The 15,820-nt window shown below is 49.6% G+C and overlaps 1 protein-coding gene across 2 annotated transcripts in view; it reads left to right on the plus strand.

The window, feature by feature from the left end:
- The window catches only part of BACE2 (beta-secretase 2), a 66,201-nt gene extending 61,363 nt beyond the window's left edge, over positions 1-4,838 (plus strand). The window contains exon 8 of one of the 2 annotated variants that reach the window (XM_084873645.1): positions 3,179-3,384. In XM_084873645.1, coding sequence (XP_084729771.1) covers positions 3,179-3,235 — 57 coding nt within the window. In that variant the 3' untranslated portion in view covers positions 3,236-3,384. Of the gene's footprint in view, positions 1-3,178 lie in introns of both variants that reach the window. The other variant, XM_084873644.1, reaches the window with a different exon arrangement.
- The last annotated feature ends 10,982 nt before the right edge of the window (positions 4,839-15,820 follow it).

The following is a 15,820-nucleotide window of genomic DNA, read 5'->3' on the forward strand; positions in this document are numbered from 1 at the left end:
TGTAGTGTACACCTTTATCACAGTCTGCCACTTCATGCAGTAGAAGAACCCACAACCGTACACCTCCACTTCTCCCCACCGCCCCCCTGAGCTGTCACTGTCCTGCAGGTCACGTATGCGTAAGTTAACCCACCCAGTACATTGTCCTTGTTCTTGCTTTATAATAAATCAGTTACCTTCTTACCTATGTACAGTTAAGCACGCAGGTGTTCACATGGCCTCCATGGTTATCATTTCTGGTGTTCATTGTTTCTTTGTGTGGATCTGGGTTTCCACCTGATATGGCTGATCTTCTGCTTGAAGAGCTTCCTTTAGTGTATTTTATAGGGCAGGTCAGCTGTGATGATTTTTTTTTCAGCTTTATTGAGGTATAAGTGAAAAATAAAAGTTATATATACTTAAGGTGTACAACTCAATGTTTTGGTATACACATGCATTGTAAAATGATCACCACAATCAAACTAATGAACATATTCATCCCCTCACACAGTTACCATTTTCTTTCTTTTTGGGGGGTGGTGTTGGTAGGAATATTGAAGATCTACCTCTTAGCAAATTTCAAGTATCTACACTAATAAAAGAGAAAGATGCAAATTGACCGTCACTTCATGGCGCCCACCAGCCAATCAGGAGTGGCTATGAAAATTAACCAAAAAAAATGGCAGGTTAATTTTCATATGCAGGCACCAAGCGGCTGGGGGAGGGGTGGCTGCTTGCTTGCACACTGGCACCAAGCAGCCTGAATCCCAGGGACAGGCGTCCTCAAGAGCCAGGCCACTCTAAGCCTGTAGGCCCGCACATAGGCCCGGAGCAGCCAGGGTCCTAGAACAACCCCCTGCCACTCCAGAGCCACGCTCACAGGTGCAGGAACATCCCTGGGACCCAGGCAGTCCGAGCCAGCGTGTGTGCAAGCAGCCAGGGGCGGGGCAAGAACATTCTCCACATGCTGAAATCGGTTTGGCTCAGTGGATAAAGCATCGGCCTGAAAGGTCCCGGGTTCGATTCCGATCAAGGGCATGTACCTTGGTTGTGGGCACATCCCCAGTAGGGGGTGTGCAAGAGGCAGCTGATCGATGATTCTCTCTCATCGATGTTCTAACTATCCCTTTCTCTTCCTCTTTGTAAAAAATCAATAAAATATATTTAAAAAAAAAAAGAAGAAGAAGAAGAAGAAGAAGAAGAAGAAGAAGAAGAAGAAGATTCCCCACAGCAAGCGAGCAGACAGCAGGGCCCTGCTTGCCCTTGGCCATGGCAGCAAGGGGAAGGCAGTCCCCCACAGTGAGTGAGCAGACAGCAGGGCCCTGCTTGCCCCTGACCTTGACTCTCTCTGCAAACTCTCCCAGGTTCATCTACCTGTCTCCCCAACACAGGGAGCTCTGCTGGCTTCTGCCGGTGTCTCTGTTCCCTGAGCCACCAACCAGAAACGTTCCCCCGTCAGTAAACTGAGCAACTGTCCCCACTTCCTGTCTCCTGCCTCTCAGGACTTACCGTCGCTCCTCACCCAACTTCCAAGATCTCCAGTAGTTTCTTTCCACGTTGTCCAGTTTCTGAGTTAATTCGGGTGGGAGGGTACATCTGGTCCCTCCTACTCCATTTTGTCTGGAAACAGAAGTGATTTCAGGTCCTTTTAAGTCCTTTATGCCTTCCTGGACTCAGGTTTTTGCACGGAGTATGTTCCACCCTCCTAATTGCATGTGTTAAAGCATCTCTATTTATAAAGCAAATAAATGTTTTAAAAGACAGACGACCTACGGTGAAAAGACATTTGCAACTGCCTCCCTGGTGAGAGCCTCGTCTAAGTGTCGGCCAGCAGAAGTCATGAGATTGGTTTTAGCCGACTTTCTCTTTGTTGGCCACTCCTCATGAATTCGATGGTGCACTCATGTACCACTCTCCATTCTGGGTGTTCCGTACACTGTGTGTGTGACCAGGACCAGTGTGGGGTGGAGAAGGAGCACCTGGGCCGGTCCAACCCAGGTGGTCATGGACTCCATGAGGAGTGTGGGTCAGGCTGATTGTAGAGTTTTTGAGTTGTTGAATATACTCTTTAAAGTACTTTGTTCTTTAAGTGTAGTTGACATACAATATTATATAAGCTTTAGGTGTACAATACAGTGACTTGACATCTACACACTTACCAATACGATCAGCACGTTACGTCTTGCGATCCTGTCACCATGCAAACATCACAATATTCACTAACAATGTCCCCGCCACCTTTTTCACCCATCCCTCTGCCCTCGTCCCCTCTGGCAAGCACCATTTTGATCTTTTTTTAGTCTTCTTGGAGGCTTTTTGGTTTGGTTTGGTTTTTGTTTTGTTTCATTTTCCGGGATTTTTTTTTTTTTTTAATTCCACATATAAGTGAAACCATTACAGTATTTGTCTTTCTCTGTCTGACTGATGTCACTTAACGTAGTACTCTTTGGATCCACCCATGTTGTCATGAATGCCAAGATTATGTGTTTGTTTGTTTGTTTGTTTGTTTGTTTGTTTGTTTTTTATGACTGAGTAATATCCCACTGTACACACGTACCACGTCTTGGTCAATTCATTTGTGAACGGACACCCAGGTGTCTTCCATGCCATGGCTGTCCTAAGTAATGCCGAATGAATGCAGGGGTGCGAATGTCTTTTCGAATTAGTGTTTTCCTTTTCTTTGGGGAGCTACTCGGAAGTGTGATTGCTGGGTCATATGGTGCAGCCTTTATGAAAAAACAGTGTAGAGATTCCTCTAAACACTAAAAGTAAAGCTGTCACATTGCAGAATTAGGAACCTCCAGAGTGTGGACCCAGGTGACTCCACCGGGGAGGTCCCCAGGATGCAGACGGGTTCAGCTGAGCTTTGGGCTGTGGATCCTGCTGCTCTCTTCCTTTCTCCCAACCAGCCTACCCAGCTGGGCCTGCCAGGCACGGACCGATGCTCTCACCTCCCTCTGGGGAGTGCCTGGTGCCTCCCTGTGTGCCCACATGAACCTTGAAACATGCTGTCATTCCAGTCCTGGGGGATGGACCCGCTGCCACTGAGACTCCCCCAGGGCTCACCCAGAGCCCAGAGCCGTCGAACCTGGTGCCATGAGGCTGTGGCTTGATAGAGTGCGGGGTTGTCTCTTTTGTCTGATGTTAGCGATGGACTGCTCATCTCAGAGCTGTGCATTTCCCCCTTCTGTCTCCTCAGAAATCGCAGGGACCCCGGTGTCTGAAATTTCTGGGCCCTTCTCAACTGACGACATAGCCAGCAACTGTGTCCCCACTCTGCCTTTGAACGAGCCCGTTTTGTGGATCGTCTCCTATACGCTCATGAGCGTGTGTGGAATCATCCTTCTCACCTTAATCATCCTGCTGCTCCTCCCGTACCAGTGTCGGCGCGTGCCCCGGGACCCCGAGGCCGTCAACGACGAGTCCTCCCTGGTCCGGCACCGCTGGAAATGAAGAGCAAGGCCTGGACCCCAGCAACCTTGAACTCGGCTACTCAGAGAATTCAGTCCCAGGGGCAGCAGGCAGGGGGCGCCAGGCCAGGCTGCTCCCCCATGTTCATTCCTCTCTAAATCTCTCTTCTTGCTCCCAGATGCCTTCCAGATTCGCTGTATTTTGATTCTTGATTTCTTAGCGCCCTCCTTCCGAGAAAAAAAAAAAAAAAATGATAATAAAAACCACCTCGTTCTAAACCAAAACAGAGTGAACCGGGCTTCAGACTCTTTGTGACTGGCATCCCACACCGTCCTGATGTGCCTCGAAACAAAAGCAAGCCGAGGCCAGCGCGCCTCGCTCCGCTCCCGTCTCTGCGGAAGGGAGTGCAGAGTGTCTCTCTCTTCCCAGCTTCCAGAAGCTTCTCATCCGTTGCACGTAAGGGAGTTCTGCACCGGGCGTCCACCAGCCCCGGAGGGTCCAAGAAGGCTCCCGATGTGATGGCAGGAGAAGCAGCCTGGGGCCTGATGATAGGACCGTCCGCCCTTCTGAGTCAGAGACGGCAGCAGGCCCTTTGTCGGGACCTTTCTGGGCCCAGAGTGGAGATCGGCACCCCGCGGTCCTCGCCAGCCTCTGCAGGTGGAAGGCCTTGGCCCATCGCGATGGAGGGAGGAGGAAGCCCGCATTTTGTACTCGATGCCTCCATCGCATTGTTGGCATGGAGGTGGAAGACATGCTACCTTCACCGTGACTCTGCCCGGGGTCCTGACCCAGGTGGGGGTGCAGGAGGCTGGCTCCGAACCACACAGGCACCAGGAGCTTCTCCCACCACGCTGGGCTTTGGCTCCTGTGCTCAACCTAAAGCCAGTGGGCGGCGTGTCAGTGAGAGAAACGAAGTCTATGGGCTTAGTGGTTCCTTCTCCCAAACCTCCTACGCAGGTAGGCTGATGGTGACCCTTCAGAGAAGTAAAAAGCAGCCACATGCCTGCCCTTCCGACGGGCTCTCGGGGGAAGGAAGACCCAAGACATGCCGAGGACTGGGAGGGACCTGCTGCTGCTCCTGTGCTTGGAAACCACGCGCCTCCATCTGCAGAACCCCTCGGACCCCAGCACATTCGCCTGCATCCGCTTGGTTGAGCGGGTGACCCACACGCCTCTTCCCGTAGGTGCACTCCGTCTTCGGTGCCCCGTTGGGGGCAGGGGTATCTCTATCTGGGGAAAGCCCCTCTTGCTATCATTTGAGGCCTTTGCCAAAGAAAAGCAGAAACCTGTAACTCATGTAATCAGCCTTATGTGATCGATGTACCTGGGAGAAGGGCTCAAAGCCAGCGTCCCTTCTCCCTTGTCTGTGCCAAGGTCAATGTTCACTCTGCATTGCCGTTGCGGTGAGTTGGATGTACAATAAAATCCCACTGGAAGGGCTAACGGTGGACCTGCTCTGGCTGGAGTGTTATTTGTGTCCCCCACAGGCCACCTGTGGGCTGTCAGCCACCTGCTCTGCTCACTGGGCCTCAGGGTCACCTCCCCATTTAGAGATTTATGCCAGTGCCAAAGGGATGGGAGGTCGCGCATACCTGTCACGGTGACCCCGCAGACCAGCTCTCACAGGTACTCGGGCAGAAAAGCATGACTTTTCCGTGTTATTCTAGCTGCAGTTCAAGCACAGCAGGAAGGAGCCCTTATTAACAAAACAAAAAAAAAATTGAAACTTGTAAAGAATTGTAGTGAGTTTATTTGAGCCAAACTGTCGACATATGCCGGGAAGCAGAACCTCAATAAGTTGAGATAATGCTCTGAAGAATGGCGGGGTTACATTTCTGTTTATACACTGAAATTAAAGGAGGGACCTAGGGGGGTTACATGAAATTCATTGGTGATGGAGTAAGGAGACGGGAGAAAGCAAAGCGGTGGGAAACACCTGGGATTGGATAAAAAGTAAAATGATGGACGTGTACTCAGGTGAGTGCAGGAACAATTAACATGATAACGAAGGAATACGAGGCATCCGTCCTGGCGCCCACCACATTTGGTTGTGCCCCAGGGGCTCCAGAAAAAGGGAAGTTACAAGTTACCCAGACATCTCACAGATATGTTATCTTAGAGGCAGAAAGGCAAATGGGCTCAGTAAAGAAGATCGAAGTTGATTTTTGTCAGGGAAAATATCAGCCTAGGACATAACTACCCACTATAACCTGTTTGTAGTCTAAATATTTAATTTTCAGACCATCTTTTGTGGTTACTTTAGGTCTCTGAGTTTGCAGGACTGCCAGGCAGGCCTCCCCTGAGCTTGACAGGTTAGCATAGGGGTGTCGAACTCAATCAGAGAAGGGGCCAAAATCTAAAATCCAGCCTAAATCGCGGGCCGAATGGTTTACTGAACAGTCATAAACTGACAATGTCATAAACTGACAGCGGAGTGCAGTGATGACAGCGCGGTGCGGGCCACATTGCAAGGCCTGGCGGGCTGGATTTGGCCCGCGGGCCTTGTGTTTGACACATGTGGTAGCACATGGCTCCTTTCGTTCACACCCTCTTGGGATGGGATGGTGGGATGAAACTGTTATCATCACGTCTGTTCTCAGCTAGTTAATATAAGGAAACTCTGTCTCAGAGTTAGCAATCTCCGGGGGCCTAGTCCTCTCCTTGCCTTATTGGCCTTCCCACTGGCAGTTGTTTTGTGGGCCTGTTTGCCTAGAAGGGAGGGCAGTGCCCCTCGGTGGCACCTTCCCCATGCTTCGGAAAGCCTGACCCCCTGAAACAAGAAGAGAGTTGCCGGTGTGGCCCGGTTCGCGTAGCTTCCTCGGTGTTTGGGGCAGGTGTCCTCCGTGCCATTTCCCTGTCAGGCGTCTGAGCTCAGGATGTTTCTGTCGCAGCCCGTTAGCAGACACTGACATGAGAAGAGCCCGTTTGATTCCGAGCGGGGGCGTTGGGAAGGACTGTGCTATCATTTCTCTGCGTTTCGTCTCGAGTGTCTCTACCTTTTCATCTCCGGTGTCGTTGGATGTGACATTTTAATGGGAATGCTTAAATTACAGAAGCCTAATTTAGCACCCAGAGTGAAACAGACCCTGGGATGCGGGACGCTTTCTTGGCACAGCTTGCTGCTGGGAATTGGACCCTGAGTCAAAACCCCGTTCGCGGCTCCCACCTCCTCCGGTTACGTAAATGGAGACTTGGCTCGGGAACCCTCCGAGGAGCTTGTTTTGAGCCGGAGAGGAGGTGGCAGCCGTTGGAAGGTGTCAGTCTGAGCCGGGGACACACCGTGAGGAGCTGGGAGAGGGCTCTTTTCTGCCAGCTGCAGCTCAGCATCAGGCTGTTGTCAAACCCTGGCCAGCTCTCTGATGGGCAATGGATGCTTTGACGGCAGTGGTAATCAACCTTCCTAAGGCTGTGACCCTTTCATACAGCTCCTCACATTGTGGTGACCCCAACCGTAACATCATTTTCGTTGCTCCTTCATAACTGTAATGTTGCTACTGTTAATGTATCATAATGTAAATATCTGTGCTTTCCGGTGGACTTAGGCTCTACAGCAGGGGTTCTCACCCTGTCTGTCGCTAGCAGGGTCGCCTAAGACAGTGGTCGGCAAACTTATTAGTCCACAGAGCCAAATACCAACAATACAAGGATTGAAATTTCTTTTGAGAGCAAATCTTTTAACCCACTTCCTCTAACGCCACTTCTTCAAAATAGATTCGCCTAGGCCGTGGCATTTTGTGGAAGAGCCACACTCAAGGGGCCAAAGAGCCGCAGTTTGCTGACCACTGGCCTAAGATCATCGGAAAACACAGATATTTACATGATGATTCATTAACAGTAGCAAAATTATGTTATGAAGTAGCAACGAAAATAATCTTATGGTTGGGGTCACCACAACGTGAGGAGCTGTACTAACGGATAGCGCCATTGGGAAGGTTGAGAGCCACTATGCTACGGGAGCAATGCTTTATAACCCTGACAAAGTATTTGGAAGCCTAAATTGAAATCCTGTCTTCAGCAACCAAAGCTGTTTAGGAAACAGAGCAGGCCCCTCTTTCCTGGGGAGCTGGAAAGCACCCCAAGTGACAGCTGGGGGCCCCCTGGCATTTCTCATGCTGCTCTGTATTCCTCCCGAACCCGGAACACGTGCGAAGCACGAAGGGCCCTGCGTGTGCCAGCACGGGCTTCCTGCGCCAGTCCGCTCCCCATCATCCGGGAGGATTGTACCCGGTTCATCGGGAAATGCAGAGGCTCCGGTTGGAGATCCGTGAGGGGTCACCTAATGGCAGATCAGTTATGAAAGGAGCTCCCAGCGATGCCTCCCTCACTCCGAGGGGCTCCGGGTCACAGGTTTTGCAAAGCAGCTGTGATGGCATGATCTCACCAGGATAGTAAGGAGGAGTGTCTCATTACTTAATGGGCTCCTGGGAGAGTGTTAATGTCCCCTCTCCGGGGGGGGGGGGGGGGTTGCCCACGTGGGGGAGCTGCCAGGCCTGGCTCTCTTCTCAGTGCTGGCCTCGAGGCCCGTTATGTCACTGGGAATAAACCACCCCCCCACCCCACCCCCCCCAGCCATTATTCATCAACAATAATCTGGTTCACAGACTTCATCCTCATTCAGGGAAACCACATCATTGCCTGGGACCGCAGGGTGTTTGTGCGTACACAAACTTTTCACAACTGATGACAGAACTGTTCAGAATAAAGACTTGCCACAAAGAGAATCTTTATTATTTTTAGGGGGAAAAGAAAACAAAAAAACTAGACACCATAAAATGAAAAATTACAGTTTTGCCAAGAAAGATACTAGATGCTTGGTGCCAAAACTGCACAAAACAGACCTTACTGTGCGAGTTTCTTCTGGGTCATAAGAATGTCACATTCAGACTCGTGACTGTTTACTGATTACACAGCAAAGGGGTAAAGGCATGCTGGGAGCGGGGAAGGAAAATTAAAAATAATCAAGTATGGAATAATATAAGCGGAATTGGTTCTTTTGAAAAAGTAGCTTTAATTCCAGGAGCCCACCGATGTCTCTTACCCTTAACGTTGCTGAATCAATTGGAGATGCAAATGGTTTTGTACAGCCGCCAGCCCCACACATCAGGAATATTCCAGCTGGGGTCCTGTGCCCCGTGTAAGCATGGGTGGTGAGAAAGGTGGGCCCTTGCCCTGTGTGTGCCCCGGGCCAGGTGATGAGCATCCCCAGGTGCCTCTGGTGAGCACAGACATGGTCCTGGCCATGGGCAAGGCCCTGGGTCGGCGCGATTGCCATCGTGGGTGGGTAGAGACAGCCTGCCATGGCTGGCAGCCACGTCCGTGGAGTGTGGAAGTGAGAGCAGAGCCAGACCTGCTGCTGACATCAGAGTGTCTGCCGAACCTCTAGCTCCCTTAGCTACTGGGACTAAATACAGGACGGGACAAAAGTAGGTTTACAGCTGTGCGTATGGGAAATAATACAACAATACTATATAATAAAAGGCTAATTTGCAAAAGAGCAAACAATGGAATGACCGATCGCTATGACACACACTGACCACCAGGGGCAGACCCTTGGTGGTCAGTGAGCTCCCAGAGGGGGAGTGCCTCTCAGACAGAAGCCCTGAGCTGGGCTCACGGCTGGTGAGCACAGCAGCAATGGCAGAGCCTCTCCCGCGGCAGTGCTAAGAATGTCCAGCTGACAGCGGGGAGCAGGCCTAAGCCGTCAGTTGGACATCCCCTGAGGGCTCCTGCACTGTGAGAGGGCACAGGCCAGGCTGAGGGATCTCCTTCCCCTCCCTCCACCCGAGTGCACAATTTTCATGCACCAGACCTCTAGTTAGTAAATAATATAAGACTAAACTCTGTGCTTTGCAGACTCATAACTGTAGACCTACTTTTGCCCAGCCCTGTGTGGGTGAGGACACCACTGCAGCCAATCCATGCAGTGTTTTCTCCCCTGCCCCTGGACTTCCTCGGGATTCCTTATAATCCAGCATTAACATGCAGATGGCCAGTGTTTCTAACCGACATCGCACTGTGTGATTTCACAGCCGCCTTGCTCTTCACGAGTGCCGGTCAGCTCGGGCGGGGCCAAGAGGCACGGAAAGGTTCCCGATGAACTCAGACCCAGCCCGGAAGAGAGTGACAGCGGACACCTGGTCTCTCCTGTCCCAGGCGGCCTGGCCCCTCGGTGCTGGCTGGATGGAGTTTGGGGTGCCTGCGAAGCGGTAATGACGAGTGGGCGTTCTCTTTGCAGGTGGACCGTTATTTGTGTAAGCCAACTGGGCGGAGGCTGCATTTGCAGATTCCACATGGGTATCCCGCCCAGGTCAGCCTGAGGAAGGTGTTAGCCACTGAAGACGTGTGATTGTGTAGTTGCCCATGATAGATCTGTGAAATAGCTTCCGAGTCTGTTGAGCCCAGCTGTCACCTTAATGGTATCACAAAAGGGGGCCATGAACCCTCCAGTACCTTCGCGCCTAGCCTCGCTACCATTCCCCACAGGATGCTCTTCGTTTCAGTTGGAATGTCTGTATTTTGACTCGTGATGGAGGCACAGAGGAGGGGATTTGAGAAGACAGGGTCTCCCCAGGCACAGGCCGTGTTTCCCTGTGGCTGGATGGGGTCGCTAAGAGAACTCAGGTCTCAGCTCCCTTCGTTGTGTCTGTCAGAGTGAAATTTCACAGGAGCCTGGAGGTTCTGAAGTGAACTTTGCCTCTGAGGGTAAGTTAAGAAAACATTAGATGCTTCTCTTTTGGAGATAAAGAAAAAGGGATCCAAGTCCATTAAGGATCTTATAATGAAAATCACCCGAAATAAACTCCCTCAACTCCCAGTTCCTTACAGAATGCTGTGTTCTCTGTGGCTAGTGTTATTGACTTGGCGCTCTCCTCCCTCTCCTCACTGCAGGTGCAATGTTCTCATCAGTGAGGGCTTGGACGTTCTCAGGGTAGCCCTTAGCACCTGTGAGGAGAGAGAGAAGAGATCCGATGTGTCATGTAAGGAAAGCTGAATTCTTGTGATCTGATATGGTGTCTGTCCTCCCGTTGCTGTGACTTGCACAGTTAAATATGCTTAACGTGTACAGTCCCTGTGCTCCGCCACTCACAGCAGACACGCACGGTTTCTGAGGAAGGCCGAAGCAGCCGCCAGGCGTTGCACTTTGCAGACTGCATTGTGTATGTCCCAGACCAACAGCCTTACACACACAATTCTTAAGTGTGACTTGTGTTTTTTTAAATGCTTAAGAGTATTGTGTACCTCCCTTTTGGAGTTCCCCTCTGCTTCCAGTACACAGCGCTGATTTAAAGTAGCAGAGGACCAAGAGCTGGGGTGAGGCGGTGTCTCCCCACACTCCAGTCTCACAGGGTGCTCTGCAGACACTGTCCAAGGGGTGTGCTTCAAAGCGCGTTTTCTAAACTGGTCGTATTTTTGTACTTGTATGTTCCACCAGTTTAAGGGTAAACCACTGAAAAGGAGATAAAAGACTTTGGTTCATTTGAGTAAATAATACTTCCAACAGGACAGGCTTGGAATTTTTAAAATGCCCAGTTCAAGCCATGGCTCTGAAGGGACCGTCGGTGATGCGTCCACGGCTGGATGTAGGCTCCCAGAAAGGAGCGGAGATAAAATTGAATGGAGGGAGGGTCCAAGCTCGATTGTTAAAGGTGTAGACTGTAGAATATTCTGGAAAGGGGAGGAAAATAAAGTACAAGGGAGTGTGAGAACCATCCTGGGACTGAGAGTGAGCACAGTGTCCTAAGGATGGGGCGGGGTCTCAGCCCGGTGCTGAGACTGAATGTGGCCGCACGGTGTCACCTGTGCCCCCCTCCCACAACCCTCTGCAAGGACACGGTGTTCTCCAAATTCTAGACCGGCTCCCTCCCCCTCCAGAAGCACACCTCGGTCTGCACCCTCTCCCCCAGGTGCTGGCCCTCCCGCTGAGTGGGTCACTCTCTGGAGGGGTCTGCACCGAGTCGGGTGAGTGAGAGATGCTTGATTAATGGATATGGACACGGTCCATAAGCTGTGATCTAACCAGTCCTTGAGAAATAACTTTCTTTCAATAACTGGACACTTTGACAATACCCAGACAAGAAAAAAAAAAAAAAAAGACATTTCAAACCATTAGGAGGTGAAGCAATAGTTACTGGAGAAACAGAATAGGAAATATGCTTTCTAATAATAAAGGAGATCATTTGATGTGAATTTTCGCCTTTTTATTTTTTATTTTTTGGTGCCAGATTGTTATATTTTGCTGTCCATTAAGTTGTGGGTGGCATTGCAGGTGTGATTTTGTGTGCGTACCGCTAGGTGGTGCTGTTGTAAAACTTGATGGCGGGAAGTTTCTTTCCCCCATTCTGTGTGGCTTTTAAAGGCAGCTTTTACCAAGTGTGTGCATATCTTTAAACCACATCCCAGCAGCTTGTGGAAGCTGTCCAGTCCTCCATCCTTTTAAATACAAATCTGCAAAACACCCTGGCAAACCTTGGAGGTAATCCGCAGTGCACATTGCCAGCCCCGGCCTGTCTGCCCGGCTGTCCCACAGGGAAGGAAACTGAGTCACAGAGGTGCCATGAAGTCTCCAGGCTCTCCCCGTGGGTGGCAAAGTCCAGGTCCATGATCTCAGCCATTACGCTACTGTCTTTATAAGGGTTAGCACTGGAAATTGAAAGAAAAATTACTTTTTAAATTTAAGAATGCTGTATGCCAAAATGCTACAGAGGAAGATATTGGAGAACATAGGTGTAACAAATGTATAAGGATGGAAGCTAACATTTATGGAACAGCAAACGTTAGCTATGCATATTAGGCATAGGATGACATTTCTCCTCAGAACAGCCCCATCAGGCACACGTTGCTACTAAAACCATTTCTTTACTCCTGGGTGTTCATCATTCCATTTTTTGCCAGTTTCCCCAGTTGCCTCTGGATTGGATAGAGTTTCCCCCCAGGAGTCTCCTCTAAAAGGACTTACAACAGTTTCTGAGACCTTGTTTGTTAAAACTACCTGCAGCCACACCCTAGTCAGTTCGGTGCAGTGGATAAAATCTCGGCGGCCTGCAGACCAAAGGGTCCCGGGTTTGACTCCAGTCAAGGTCACTCAGGTTCCTCCCTGGCCTCGGACCCTGGTAGGGGTGCATGGAGGAGGGTTCTCTCACATCGATGTGTCTCTTTGTCCTTCTCTCTCTCTTCTACTCTCTAAAACTCAATGGAAAAATATCCTTGAGTGAGGATCAACAAACGAAAACAAAACAAAACAAAAAAACTACCTGCATCCTTTATATGGAAAGAAAACGTTGGCTGGATATAAAAGCCTTGCTATGGGTCTCATTTCTTTAGCATCTTGTAGGTATGGCATCACTACCTTCTGATTTAAACATGGCTTTGAGGAACACTGGGATCAGCTCTACGTTGCTCTTCTTACTTTAAGTGACTTGACTTTTTTTTTCCCTAGATGCCCAAAATATAATTTTCTTATCTTTAAAGCTTAGGAGAGAGGGCTCATGCTAACCATTTGGGATCAAGTTTCCTGTGGAAGGAAAGTTCAATCTTCCTCCTCCTCTGTTGCGATAGCCCCTCCCTCTCTTTATGTGAACTTGAATTATACATGTGTTAGATCTGCTTTGCTTGTCTCCTATGTCTATCATTTTATAGTAGTATTTCATGCACATTTCTTTATTTTCATACGTTTTTTTCACTTGCCTCACTTCTGTCTGCTGTATTTTTCGCTATGTTTCCACAAGGGCTTATTCTCACAACTTTGTCTTATCTTTTTGTTTTTCTGTCTCTCTGGAGTTTGGTCAGCTTGAATTTTATCTCCTATTACTTTGCCATCTTCCCCCAATCTTTGTGTTTCTTCGTTATGGGCCTCTGTTAAAAAATGGATCCAGCTGAAACCGCTTTGGCTCAGTGGATAGAACGTTGGTCTGCAGACTGAAAGGTCCCAAGTTCGATTCTGGTCAAGGGCATGTACATTGGTTGTAGGTACATCCCCAGTAGGGGGTGTGCAGGAGGCAGCTGGTCGATGTTTCTCTCTCATCGATGTTTCTAACTCTCTATCTCTCTCTCTTCCTCTCTGTAAAAAATCAATAAAATATATTTTAAAAAATGGATCCAATATGTTTTGGTTTATTTCTTTTTTAATTTATCTTTCTTGTTGAACATATTACAGATGTCCCCTTTGTTCCCCCAATGACACCTCTCTCATTCGAAGCCCCTCCCTAGGCCTTCACCCCACTGTTGTCTATGTCCACGGGCTGTGTATATATGCATGTAAGTTCTTCCCCCTTCCTCTTCCTTCTGTTCCATGCTTCAATATCTCTAGACCCATTTTGTCCATCAGTTTATGTTGTTCATTAGGTTCCACCTATGAGTGAGATCGTGTGGTACTTCTCTCTCTCTCTCTCTCTCTCTCTCTCTCTCTCTCTCTCTCTCTGTCTCCCTCTCTCTCTCTGCCTGGCTTATTTTACTTAGCATAATACTCTCCAGGTCCCTCCATGCTGCCTCAAAAGATAAGAGATGCTTCTTTTTTACAGCTGCATAGTATTCCATGGTGTAGATGTACCACAGCTTTTCTTTTATCCATTTTCTACTGACGGGCACTTGGGCCGTTTCAGAGCTTAGCTATTGTAAGTCGCGCCGCTATGAACAAAGGGGTGCATGTGTTCTTTCTGACCGGTGCTTCTGGCTTCTTGGGAAATATGCTCGGAAATGGGATCCCTGGGCCACATGGCAGTTCCATTTTATGCATGTGTCTTAAAGTTGTGATGAAATGCATGCTTTTCTTTTGCTCTCTGAAGGCCTTTCTCCGATGCCTTCATTCCATGGTAAGTTTTGCTACTCTTTCCCACATTTTTAAAAGAGCATTCACTCATCAATTCTGCTTGAGACCCTTTTTCCAATCTCTGTCTCCCTCACGGTGGAATTGTGGGCCAGTGCGGGGGGCTGTTTCTCTGTTTCCCGTGTCCATCACAGAAAACGACAGGTTCCTGAGTGGAGTAGCTGGGGATTAAGAAAGAAAGAGACATGGAGGCAGAAATAGATTCATCAAGCTGGGCGCTAGGTGAGTGCCACCTCTCTGATGGAGAGGCAGCAAGGCGACCCCCCAAGCCACACAGCAGGTTTATTTATAGGGTCAAAGGAGCCTATTTGCATTCTTAACTAGGCTCTAGCATCCCTGGATTTACATATCTAGACCCGCCCCTGCTGACACCTGGACAAAGGTAAGTCAGAAACTGAATACACCCCCAGCCCTCGGTCTCAGCTGACAATTAAAGGATGTCCATGTGCCTTCTCAGGCGGCCCTCTACAGGCCAGCTATTAGCAGGCAGTTCCGATGGAGCAAGGAGCAGGCTCCACCGACCTCCCGGGTTTCACGGTAATACTTCCTGTCCTCTGTGTTCTGGGGATTGGGCACATGTGTGTGCATCACTTCACAGCCTCTCTCTGAGCGCCTGCGAGGGGCCACGGGCCCTCTCCCCCTCCGCCCCTCCCCCTTGCTGGGAGAGGGAGCCCAGCTGAGGCAGGAGGAGCCGCTGCTCAGGAAGCAGTGTGCTCTGGGGCCTCCGAGATGGGCAGCGGAGAGCCCGAGGCCCCGTGCTGGCCTTTGCCTGACCTCTTCTCCCCGCCGCCGCTGGCAGTGTCTGCCCGCTCAGCCCGGCAGCCTACACCTACCTCTGCCCCTAGTTTCACCGAAAGGGCAGGCTTCACGGCTTGAGATTTGTTTGTTTGTTTTGTTTCATTTCCCTGTTTCTCTTCTGTGATTCCCATGAGAAGGAGGAGGAAGTTGCTGCGCTCCGTGTTCAGACCTGAAGTTCAGCCTCCGCTGTTTCTTTTTGTTTGTTTTTTTTTAAAATATATTTTATTGATTTTTGTACAGAGAGGAAGGGAGAGAGATAGAGAGTTCAAAACATCAATGAAAGAGAGTCATCGATCAGCCGCCTCCTGCACACCCCCTACTGGGGATATGCCCGCAACCAAGGCACATGCCCTTGACCGGAATCGAACCCGGGACCGACGCTCTATCCATTGAGCCAAACCTGCCCCGGCTGGCCTCCGATGTTTTATCCTGTGTGCTTCAGCATCCGTGTAAATCCGTGTTGTTTGGGGTTTTTTTTTTTTGTTTTTTTTTTGTTTGTTTGTTTTTACAGAAATGTCTCAGTTAGGTTATTTGAATATTTTAAAGCCTTTTTATTGGAACATAAAGGGTTATTGAGCATATTCATTGCCGTGCTGGTCAAGGTGGGAAGAAAGTGACCTGACTGTCCCACAGGAGGGAAGCAGCGTGGTCATCATCCAGGCACCCAACGGGCAGAGTCCTTGGCAGCTGCTATGTTTGATAATTGAAGGAATGGGGAACGACTATATTATATTATGTCAAGAGGAAAAAGAAACTCTCTAAGCTGTGAGATCAACAATTTTAAGTGCACACCCACCTATACACACATAC

Source organism: Pipistrellus hanaki (assembly GCF_964339955.1).
Source record: "Pipistrellus hanaki genome assembly, chromosome: 2".
NCBI lineage: Eukaryota > Metazoa > Chordata > Mammalia > Chiroptera > Vespertilionidae > Pipistrellus > Pipistrellus hanaki.